General features: G+C 37.3%; 1 protein-coding gene across 7 annotated transcripts in view; it reads left to right on the forward strand.

Annotated features, from left to right (window-relative positions):
- LOC126365762 (uncharacterized) overlaps positions 1-13,050 on the forward strand; it is a 1,228,930-nt gene that overhangs the window by 1,078,409 nt on the left and 137,471 nt on the right. For all 7 annotated transcript variants that reach the window (XM_050008264.1, XM_050008265.1, XM_050008267.1 and 4 more), the window contains one exon: positions 6,296-6,619. In XM_050008264.1, coding sequence (XP_049864221.1) covers positions 6,296-6,619 — 324 coding nt within the window. The remainder of the gene's footprint in view (positions 1-6,295; positions 6,620-13,050) is intronic.

Here is a 13,050-nt window from a genome sequence, read left to right on the forward strand (position 1 = left end):
CAATATTTTCTGTGACTAGTGACTAAATTTAAAAATTTAAAAGGCTGTCATAGGCTAGTCATTACTAGGTATAATCTTAGGTCAAAACTTTCACACAATAAGAAAAGAATGATGGATTTATACTGTGTTCGTCTTGACGCAGCTTAACTGATGGTGCACAAATACCAAGACTTTATTCATCCTGCATTTGAGAATGAGAGTACTTGGTGACTTCCACAAAACTTTACAGATAATTTCAAACTTTTGCAAAACTTCTTCTCACTGATCCCACCCCAAGATGATAAAAGGGAAAAAGGTTATCACTTACTTCACATATGCTGTTCATGCAATAAAACTTCATCAGACCTGCTGACTATTCAGAGAACAGTGTGCAGACAGATCCACATATACAACTGATAGTATCTGTACGGCATGTAGTTCAGGAGCTTCGATTTCGTAAGACATAGAGAAACTGAAAGACTAGCTTCTGCTTAAAATAACATGCAGTGAAACTTCAACATTAATCATGACTTTAATTTATTACTACTATACTGCTAACTCATGCCAACAGCCTGCAGCAGTGGTAATACCAGTTCCCATCAAATCACCAAAGTTAAGTGCTGTCGGGGTGGGCTAGCACTTGGATGTTTAACCATCTGGTCTGTTGAGTGCTGTTGACAAGCAGGGTGCACTCGGCTCTTGTGAGGTAAATTGAGCAGCTACTTGATTGAGAAGTAGTGTGTACGGTCTCATAAACTGACATATGGCTGGGAGAGTGGTGTGCTGACCACATGCCTCTCTGTATCTGCATCCAGTGATGACTGTGGCTGAGGATGACATGGCGGCCGGTTGGTACTATTGGGCCTGTGTGGCCTGTTCGGGTGGTGTTCAGATTTTTTTTTTTTTTTTTAATACTACTAACTCTGTTCACAACACACTCTGTATACAATGTCTACATTCATCGTTGTGTACCTGCAAACTTATATCAATTACATCATTGTACGGCAAACAGCTCAAGGTGCATGAAAAACTTTCTTTTGCTTAAAATGGAGCACAAATTACCCATACTATATTCATCCACAGTTTCATAATGATAATACTTACTATCTTCCAACTAATTTCAAGCATAATTTCAAATCTTTTCTAAACTTTTTCTTACTTACTTCCTTAACATGATACATTTAACACATTAAATCCTTTGTAAAGTAATTAGATGTTTGATGTTGTTCTACACATGGGAGGTTTGTTTCTTTAAAGAATTGGGAATTTACTTACATGATGATAATCAACAATTTGTTGTCAAGTTTTTTTTCACCATCTGTTTTCCTCAACTTTTTATTACCTTTCACTGTTAAAGTTGCCCTCACCATTCTTATTACTGCCCCTGTCATTTAGCATACTTAAATGCTACATTGTCCAGTATTACTTGTGCCGTTTCTTCTGTTGTTTCTTCCTCCTCCTCCTCCTCCTCCTCCTCCTCCTCCTCCTCCGCCTCCTCTTGGCTCCATCCCCAAATGTATCCATTAATTCGTTACAGAGTAAACATCCTGTTTACAAATTAAAATTGTGCATTGTATGTAAGAAGTAATTTAATTATGTTCATCTCAATAATTCAGTAGTACAAAAAATTTCAATAATTAAAAAGAGAGTCATACATTACTTCTTGCATAAGAAAAGGAATGGGAGCTTTATATAACTTTCACTCCTTTTTCCTATATGTTACGCAATTGGTGTAGTTGGCTCTTGCTTTTATCAGAAGTTTGTGGTACATGTGGAGGGGGAAAAAAACTTCATTATTTGTTGTATATTTGCATACTTCAGAACGATTAAAAGTTCAGTTAAGAAGTAAATGGTTTGTAAACTACAGCAAGAGAGTAAAAAGTCAAAATTCATTGTAGAAAATTATGTATAAGACTGCTGAATCAGAAGATGAAGTCAGGGTTTTATCCATGGTCAAGAATAAAGGTGAGTCTACTCACAATCGGCCATCATTTCTCAAGAGAAAAGCCAAACTCCTACAAAATCAATCACTAACATCAGGAACATTACACTCTTAGAAGGTCTTGGAACAATTTTGAGTTCATAGTGGGATTCAAAGTAGCAGGAATATTGTTAGTTTCATTGTGGAAGCCAGAAGAAAAAATTAAGAACAGTGAAATATCATATTCGCTTGATTATAAGCCACACATTTTCCAAAAAATTCAGCAATGAAAAATTAGGGTGTAGCATATTTGCATGACCTGCAAATGCTTGTATATTCTTGTATTGTGTAAACTTCAACTTCAGTGCTCATTCCATAGTTCAAACTAGAGCAAGAATGTTATTAGGCCTCTAAGGTACATCATTCCCTCAGAATTATTAAAATTCTTGAGATAACTATCCATGACAAAACTGTTCTGCCTTATATATATTAGAAATATGAAAGAGATGAGACAACGTCAAGCTGAATAGAACAACGTAATAATCGCAATATAAAAAAAAGCAAGTGCTACGGGCATTATAATTACCAAACTATGAGTTTAATAAGTCAAGATTGCAGAATGTTAGCTTGAACTATGAGCAGAATAGTAGAAAATTGATAGAAGATTACCTGGAGCTCTGGAGAAGTATATTAAAACGAAAGGCAGTCCTGACCCTGTGACTTGCCTTAGAAGAGACATTGAAGAAAGACAAACCTACATGTATAACATTTTAAGATTTAGAGTTTTTTTGGACACACTTTGAAATTACAGTTACCCAGGATAAAATACTGGGGACAAAAGGTTGTCTACCATTTGCACTGAAAATAACTATTTTTACACAAGTTCAAGGACATGAAAGAGAGGCAGTAGTTGAGAGGGAAGTGAGACAGGGTTGTAGTTTATTCTCAATTTTATACCAAACAGTGAGAACTTTGGGAAAGTAAATTTAGGGAGGAAAAACAAACTTTGAGGCTTGCAATCATGTTAAATGGTTCTGTTGGAGATAGCAAAGGTCTTGGAAGAATAGTTGATAGGAATGGACAATATCGTGAATAAAGGTTCCTGGATAAACAAAAACAGAAGTAACAAAGCATACCAAAAGTAACTAAATTAAGTTGAATAATGCCAAAGGAATTAGGCTTGTAAATGAGACATTAAAAGTAGTAGATGAGTTTTGCTAGTTGGTGATCAAAATAAAATGCTAGTCACAATAAAGCTCCTATAAAATGCAAACCATTTCTGAAACAGTGAAATTTTGTTAACATTGAGTATAAATTTAAGTGTTAGGATGTATTTTCTGGCTGCATTTTTCTAGAGTATGATGTATGGAAGTGAAATGTGCAAGATAAATGGTATAGACAAGTAGGGAAAATGAGTTTTTGAAATGTGATGTTACGGAACAATGCTGAAGACAGGATTTGATAACTAATGAAGTGAAACTTAATGGGTCACTGTCTGGAGCTTCAAGTCAGTTTGGTAGCAAAGGGAAATGGCAGAGAGATGGGTAAAGAATGTGTGGGATTGCATACAGTAATCAGGTTTAAATGAATTAAGCTGCAGTAAATAAGCACAGGTAAAGATGCTTGCACAAGATCGAGAAGCAGGGAGACTACATCAAACCAGTCTTAAGATTGACAACAACATCAGTAGCAATGAAAAAGAGGTGTTAGATAAAAACAGCAGCTGAGTAACCTTACAGGAGCCACAGTGGTTGTATATATTTTTCAAAGTAGTTACTTGATTATCAGTTAGAGTATATTAGCACTAGTTCAAATGAATTGTTAGTTATATTACAGAATTAGCCTGCAGTCACTGCCTCTGCCCTTTAATATGCATTCAGAATTGTTCCACAGCCCTGAACGCCTTGTCCTTGTGATAGGATTAATGGAACATGTGTGTAGGAGTATATAAATAAGTAGCATTGTGGAACAACTCAGTTCAGATCCAGTGAATAGTTTTAGTCTGTAGTGTACCAATGAGGCCACATTTGGTGGTAAAATTCATGATGTAATGTATTATATTATTTAATAAGCTCTGAATTCTTACATTCATGGTGCAACATGTCTAATTTTATCAAGGATTTTGTTTTTGCTGTGATAGAATTTTTTCAAAGCAAAAATTATATCAGCTCACAACAAAAGACAGAAAAAAGATCTGTGTGTGGTGAGCATGCAGTTTTTTTAATGCAGAGAAGTGTGTATGCACTGCGCATGCTTTTTTAAAATTGGCTTGAACAAGAACTGAAAGGGTTCAGTGATAAACTGCATATTTTCAAGCCAAAGTTCAAGGGTCCTTGCAGTTTCTGTATTCATATTTATGACACTATCAGTTTTCACCATGGTTATTTGAACCCACTAATGAATGGAATGTAGAAAATGTTTTGCCCTTAATTTCACTTTTACATTGTTTTTATAAGTTACTTCATGTCATTGCATGATGATTAGTACCAATAAATGACAACTGTCATCTTCTCTGTTTCATTTATGGTTGCTAGTAATTTAATATTAATATTTTATACCTTCACTTCATTATCAGTAGGAGTGCTTAATATAAAGACATGGTTTATGGTCATGTGAAAGTTTGTTTAGACTAAGCCCATTTTTCCTGGTAAGAGTATACAGCTGAGATGCCCTAAAAGTTGTGAACTAACTCATTCCCATACTTGGTAAACTTTGTCAGCCAGGCAATAAAACACAGCCTTCTATGCCCCAAAACATGTTCCACCATTGCAGTGTACACCACCGAAGTACACTACAACAAGTGATTGGTGGAAAACCCCAAATTTGCTAAACAAATTCTCAGCCTAGAGAAATACGAAGAGCATCTAAGCACCTTAACAACAATTATGCAGTGTGTCCATTACATGGGTCTTCACCTGAACCAAAGAAATAGTCTCTTTATTTTCAAAAGAATGAAAATGTTGTGGCACATAGAACCTGCTTACGTATAAATTCCCATCCTCAAGTCTTTGCAGACCTATAGGTCTGTATTAATTAAATTTAGCTGTCTTCAAGAAAATGTAATGTTGGGTAGGTAGCAAAAAGGTGTCATTCCTTTGAGGTATCAGAAAATGTTGAGTATCTTATATTTGATGGTCGTTCGAATCTTACATGGGCCAAATGGCATAAATTTGAATTTCCAGAACCCATTATGTGTTTTGTAGGCAGACTTTTCCTAGTGAACATTATCTACCTTGATATGCCAGTAGCCAGTTTACTTACACACACAGGAGAAATCTTTTCAAGCAATCCAAGGTTTCCTTATTTAGTAGCATTGAGGAGATCCTAGATTTGGAAATTCTGTTAACTCACAAGTGATGAAACTGCGCACCTTCATCGTTTTTCATGAGGACTGTCACAGTTCACAGTTGACTGGTGGCACCTCACAGCCTCCACCTGGAGAGAGAGAGAGAGTGAGTGAGTGAGTGAGTGAGTGTGTGTGTGTGTGTGTGTGTGTGTGTGTGTGTGTGTGTGTGTGTGTGTGTGTGTGTGGAGGGGGGGGGGGGGGGGGAGGGGAGAGACTACCAGTGCCTCGAGTAAGGTTTAGATATTCCTAGTATTATAACTTTCACTTCATTGAGGTGCTGCTACTTCTATTCTTCTACTCATTTTCATCCTCCATGCTATATCTGCCTCATAAATAATACTGTTCATATGCTTTCCTCCATTTGGATTTGGCTCATCACTCCACCCTTGAGTCTTACCCCTCTCCTACTGAAGCCTCCTGAAGATTACATGTCTCTATCTTTCTCTCTTTCTTCACCCCCCCCCCCCCCTTTCCACCAGATGAAGTAATTATATATTTGAGCACCCTGAGAGTTAACCTTAAAAATGGCTATGAATCTCTAAGCTAATTTTTTATCTTCTTTTCTAGATTTTGTGTGTCCTTACCAGTGCATTGTAGATAGTTGTTTCCATTTCCACATTACAAAACAGTGATCAATGTACCTTTTGGTCTGAAAATATTACATGTAATTTTTATGTGCATGCATTAGTATTAGTTATATTAAATGAAGTGTTTATCCTGTTTGTTTAAATATTCTGTAGCTTAAAAAAAGCAGTTCTCACATATAAAAGTATTTGAAATTTTTCTTTTGATTCTAGGGAGGGTTACATAGTATAAACAGGTTCACAATATAAACCAGTCACAGAAAATATGTATAACAACAAGGTATAAAATTTACAGAGAACTGATATCTGTTGGTATTATACACACAGTGTAACTCTACACGTTATGTGTTGGATTCTGAGAGTAATGGAACAGGCAAAATACCTTACACTCGCTCCCAGTGTCCCCTCTTTCTCTCTCACTTTCTCTAAATGCATGGTGGCAAATGCTTTGTACTATATTCACAGGTTTGTGAGGAGTTCTTCCGTCAAGGTGATTATGAACGACAGCTGAACTTGCCAGTAACATCATTGTGTGATCGGCAGACAACTTCTGTGCCAAAGATCCAAGCGGGCTTCTTCCGGTTTGTGGTTTCGCCACTAGTAGAAGAGTGGCATCGTTTCCTAGGAACACCTCTTTCTCGTCGAATGATGTCTCATCTGCGCACCAATCAAGCACGTTGGGAAGCATTAGTCCAGCAGGAACTAGCAGAGGAAACTCGCACGGAAATTTCAGATGCGGAGCCTGAACCTGAGCTTGATGAAGAAGATGAAGTCATACAGGCAGAAGAGGTATGTTCATTGTGCAGCAAAAATATTCTGTTTGGAAACCATATTTCCATTCTGAACACTTCACAGGCACGGTATAAAATTTGTACTTTGTTTCCAGTTTATTTTTGTTAAAACTTTTAAAGTATACCTAGTGAAATTAAAGGTTTGCTCTTCACGGAACATACTGATTGTGTGACCACTAGGTTGTAAAATGGATTTTCAGTGCACGAGATGTACTATACTTTTACCTTGTTTGCATGTGATTTTACTGTTGACATTTTAGGATTTGAGCAGTATATGAGAATAATGTTCTGTTTGTAAGTACAGAGGTGTTCTCACTGGTTTTGCAAGTACTGCTGCATCCATCTCAGTGCTCCTGTTGCATGTGTAGTGTAATGTATGTATTCTGTCTCTGAATTTTTTAGTTTCCTTTTTTCAACAATTGCAACATCAAGAACAGAGTTTTATGAGATCATGGAAAATAGAGGGTGGAAAATGATAAGCCATAAGAGAATGCAGCAAGTGGGCACATCTAATGGTTATTGTGAAACATTGTAAAAATACTGCACTGTATTAAGAAAAGTTATTAAAAGTCCAGAAGTATGTGCATTGTGTATGATTTTAGCACATGTTGTAATAAAATTAAAACAATTTGGAATATTAAGGGAAAGGTGGCAACTGAGAGTACATAAACACTGTATTTCTGTCAAAATCAGTGAAAAGTTTGTTAACAAATAGTCAGAAGCAGAAAACATTTTTAATTGTTGTAGAGAAAATAAGGTCCAACTAATCATTAAAATGCAAGGCAGTGTATGGAAGAGGCAATACCAATACAATTTGATAAAATTGAAATTCAACCCACCTCTCCTACTGAAATTAGAAAAATAATAAATTTGCTCGAAAATCGAAGCTTACATGGAACTGATATCTCCAACAGAGTACTGAAAGCTTGTTCCCAACAGATAAATAGGATTCTCAGCCACATACACAGTAGCTCACTTGAGACAGGTAATTTTTTTCAAATAGACTGAAATATGCTTTTGTTAAACCATTGCATAAAAAAGGGGGTAGGTCTGATGCTAACAGCTACCACCCAATCTCACTTCTGACAACTTTGTCCAAAATTCTTGGAAAAAAATGTATTCAAGAGTAGCATCACATATTTGTAAAAATGAAGTACTAACAAAATGTAAGTTTGGTTTTCAGAAAGACTTTTCAACAGAAAATGCTATGTATACTTTCACTGATCAAATATTATATGCTTTGAATAACTGAATATTGTCCATTGGGATATTTTGTGATCTGTCAATGGTGTTTTAATGTGCGAATCATGAAATTCTTCTAGATATGCTGAAGTATCGTAGTATGAGTGGCACAGTGCACAAGTGGTTTAATTAATATTTAACTGGAAGAATGCAGGAGATTGAAATTAACAGTACAGGTAGTCTGCAAGAATCAGTCTTCTACCTGGGGAGGTATCAAGAATGGTATCCCACAGTCTTGGATCTCTTATTGTTCTTAAAATACACTATGTGATAAAAAGTATCCAGACACTCACAAAAAAAAATACATTTTTCATATTAGGTGCATTCTGCTGCCACCTACTGCCAGGTACTCCATGTCAGTGACCTCAGTTATCGTCAGACATTATGAGAGAGTAGAATAAGATGCTCCACAGAACTCGTGGCCTTCAAACATTGTCAGATGATTGGGTGTCACTTGTGTCAGACAAGGTGTGTTCCACTAGTAATACAACCAACTTCATAAAAAATCATTTATTGAATATATTCATACAAATAATCAAACATTTTCAAAATAGCACCCTCTTGCATCAATACACTTCTGGTCAGTGGGAGCCAGGTCAGGACTGTAGGGAGGCTGGGGAACCAATGGGGTCTTGGTCTTGGCCAGGAAGTCGTTGACAATGAAGATGCTGTGACTCGGCGCATTGTCGTGGTGAACTTTCCATGTGTCCTTGATGTCGCTTCGGCAGTGTGAGACCCTCCTTTTCAGTCTTTTGAGCACTTTCCAGTAATAAGCTGAGTTCACTGTAGTCCCAGTACGTATGAATTTGTGGTGGACAATGCTTCTGATGTCAAAGAAGACAATGAACATGGTTTTGATCCTGGACTTGCTCATGTGTGTCTTCTTGGGCTAGGGCAACGATGGGGTGTGCCCCTCTGAACTCTGCCTTTTTGTCTCAGGGTCGCACTCAGAAATCCATGACTCATCACCAGTGATAACTCAGTGAGCATAATTTTCACACATTTCCAACAATTCTTGGCACCGAAGCACTCGCATGTGTTTGTGTTAATCAGTCAACACTTTTGGGACTAGTTTGGCACACACCTTTCTCATGTTCAAATCTTCAGTCACAATGCAGAAAATTGTTGTTTTTTGACCTGTTGAGTGTTTGTGCTATCAATTGAAGGCTCAGCCATCTGCCAGAGTTCAAACAATCGTGCACAAGCGTCACATTTTCGTCGACTAGTGTGGTTGATGGCTGTCCACTGTGAGGTTCATTGGTGATCCCTCTCGGCCCTCCATGAATGATTTGTGCCATTGGAAAACTTGTGATTTGGACAAGCAATCAGTCCCAAAGGCATGTTGAAGTAATAGAAACGTTTCGGTGGTGGACTTCACAAGTTTAACGCAAAATTTTATAGCGTACCATTGCTCTACAGAACGAGCCATTGTGCTGTGTTACATAAACTCAAAACAGGATTGACTGAAACACACATCCTGACTCTGGCAGCTCACAGCCAAATGAGACATAGAGCGTTTGGAAGCTAACATCCCCCCTCCACTTAGCCCAGCCGGTTACGACACACTGTGGTGTACTGTTGCATCAGAAAACAATTGGTCACATTACTTATGGAACGCACTATGTATGTCTGTATGTGACATTTCCACACTCCTAAACATCCCTTGGACCACTGTTTCCAACGTGATAGTGAAGTGGAAATGTGAAGGGATTCATACAGTACAAAAGCGTAGAGGCCAACCTCGTTTGTTGATTGACGGAGATCACTGACATTCAGGAGGGTCGTAATGTGTAATAGGCAGACACCTATCCAGACCATCACACAGAAATTCCAAACTGCATCAGGATCCACCACAAGTACTATGACAGTTAAGTGGGAAGTGAGAAAACTTGGATAAAGTTGTCGGACGGCTGCTCGTAAGCCACACACCATGCCGGTAAGTGTCAAATGACACTTCGCTTGGTGTAAGGAGCATAAACATTGGACGACTGAACAGTGGAAAAATGTTGTGTGAAGTGATGAATCATGGCAAACAATGTGGCGATTCGATGACAGGGTGTAGGTATGACGAATGCCCGGGGAACGTCATCTGCCAATGTGTATAGTGCAAACAGTAAAATTTGGAGATGGTGCTGTTATGGCGTGGTTGTGTTTTTCATGAAGAGGGCTTGCACCCCTTGTTGTGTTGCATCGCACTATCACAGCACTGGACTACAGTGACATTTTAAGTACCTTGTAGTTTCCTACTGTTGAAGAGAAGTTCAGGGATGACGATTGCATCTATCAACACGATCGAGCACCTGTTCGTAATGCAAGGCCTGTGGTGGAGTGGTTACACAATAATAATATCCCTGAAATGGACTGGCCTGCACAGAGTCCCGTCATGAATGTGATAGAGCACCTTTGGGATGTTTTGGAATGCCAACTTCATGCCAGGCTGCACTGACTGACATCAATACCTCTCCTCAGTGCAGCACTCTGTGAAGAATGGGCTGTCATTTCCCAAGAAACCTTCCAGAAACTGATTGAACATATGACTGCAAGAGTGCAAGCTGTCATCAAGGCTAAGGGTGGGCAAACATCATATTGAAGTCCAGCATTACCAGTGGAGGGTGCCATGAACTTGTAAGTCATTTTCAGCCAGGTGTCTGATACTTCTGGTCACGTGGTGTATATTAATGACTTGCCACTCTATATTCATGAAGATGCAAAGCTGCTTCTTTTTGATGATGATACAAGAATAGTAATCACACCCAGCGAACAAGAATCAGCTGAGGAAATTGTAAATAATGTCTTTTAGAAAATTATTAAGTGGCGCTATGAAAATTGACTCTTCAAAATTTTGGGAAAACACAGTACATACATTTCTGTACAGTAAATGGCATAACACCATTGATAAATATGGATTTTGAATAAAAGTCTGTTGCTAAGGCTGAATATTCAAAATTTTTGGATGTGTGCATTGATGACAGATTTAATTGGAAAAAACACATTGATGATGTGCAGAAATGGTTAGGTTTAGCCACTTATGCTATTAGGATTATTGCAAATTTTGATGATAAACAGATAATTAAATTAGCCTACTGCGCCTATTTTCATTCACTGTTTTCATATGGCACCATATTTTGGGGCAAACCATCATTAAGAGAAAAAGTATTCATTGCACAAAAGCAAGTAATCAGAATAATAGTTCACCTTGCAGACAGTTATTTAAGGATCTTGGGATATTCACAGTACACTCGCAATACATATATTCACTTGTGAAATTTTTTATTAATAATACATCACAGTTCAAAAGTAATAGTGAAGTGCATAGCTACAATTCTAGAAGAAAGGATGTCTTCACTATTCTGGATTAAATCTAACTTTGGCACAGAAAGGATTGAATTATGATGTCACAAAAGTCTTTGGCAATTTGCCTAACAGTATTAAAAGTCTGAAAGACAGCCAACCAACATTTAAAAATAAATTAAAAGAATTTCTGAATGACAACTCCAACTTAATAGATGAAGTTTTAGATGTGAAGTAGTACATGGGGGGGGGGGGGGGGGGGAGTGTAAAAAACATATTTAACTGGCACGTTCCATATCATTATGAAATCTTGTATTCACGATCTGTGTAACAAGTATTGATGTAATGTAATTGTAACTTGTTTGTGAAACTTGTGTCTTTCATTACATGTCCTCCCTATCCCCTCAGATATATTAAAAATTAAAATTATTTCATTCATTATGAGAAAATGAGATGGTATGGCATTAGGGGATGATAACCATAGGAATTCTAGTATCATAAATTCTTAAGTGAAGTAATATAGGGAACAGCTTGACAGATACCAGGATTAGTGACCACAGGGTTGTTGTAGTGAGACTGAATTATATAGAATGCAAATCCACTGAAAATAAATGCAAAATAAATCTATTTAAAAAAAGGAGATAAAGATTTGCTTGCTGCCTTCCTAAGAGACAGTCTCCATCCCTTCCCATCTGACTATGTAAGCATATACCAGATGTGGTTTGGATTCAAATGAATAGTATCAATGGTAGTTGAGAGATGTATACCAAATAAATTAATAGAAGATGGTACTGATCCCCCATGATACTCAAAACAAGTGAGAACATTGTTGCTGCATCAACAAAAAATCCATGCCAAATTTAAAAGAACACGAAACACCCTAGACCAGCAAAGTTTTACAGAAGCTCAAAATTTAGCATGAAGTTCAATGTTAGATGCTTTTAATAGTTTTCACAATGAAGCGCTGTCTCAAAATCTGGCAGAAAACCCAAAGAGAATCCAATTGTATTTTAAGTAAACCAGCAGCAAGATACAATCAATACTTTCACTGTGTGATAACGATGTGATGTTACTGATGACAGAGCCCTTAAGGGAAAATTCTTAAAACTCCTTTACTGAAGAAGATTAAGGAAATATTCCAGAATCTGAATCAGGGACAACTGGCAACATAAGTAACTGAGAAGTAGATACCCTTGGTGTAGTGAAGCAGCTTAAATCACTTAATAAAAGCAATGCATTTAGTTCAGATTGTATACCAGTCAAGTTCTTTTCAAAGTATGCAGATACAACAGCTCCATATTTAGCAATCAAACACAACTGCTCAGTTGTCAAAAGATCCATACCTAGGAACTGGAAAGTTGTTCAAGCCACACCAATACTAAAAAAAGGAAATAGGAGTAATCCGCTGAATTACAGACCCATATTACTAACATCAGTTTGTAGCAAGACTGGAACATACACTGTGTTTGAACATAATGAATTACTTCAAAGAAAACAATTTATTGACAGACAGTTCACACAGATTCAGAAGATGACATTCTTGTGGAACACAACTAGCTCTTTATTCACACGAAGTAATGAGTGCTATCGACAGGGGATGTCAAATTGCTTCCATGTTTATTAAATTTCCAGAAGTCTCTTTAGACACCGTTCCTCACAAACAACTTTCATTCAAATTGTATGCCTATTGAGTATCATCTCAGTTGTGAGATTGGATTTGTGAATTCTTGTCAGAAAGGTCACAGTTCATAGTAATTGATGGAAAGTCATTAAGTAAAACGTAAATAATACATGGCATTGTAGGCCCTCTGCTGTTCCTGATCCACATAAATGATTTAGGAGACAGTCTGAGCAGCCCTCTTAGATTGTTTGCAGGTGGTGCTATCATTTACTGTA

The sequence above is a fragment of the Schistocerca gregaria genome, chromosome 4 (genome assembly GCF_023897955.1).
Source record: "Schistocerca gregaria isolate iqSchGreg1 chromosome 4, iqSchGreg1.2, whole genome shotgun sequence".
Taxonomy (NCBI): Eukaryota; Metazoa; Arthropoda; class Insecta; order Orthoptera; family Acrididae; genus Schistocerca; species Schistocerca gregaria.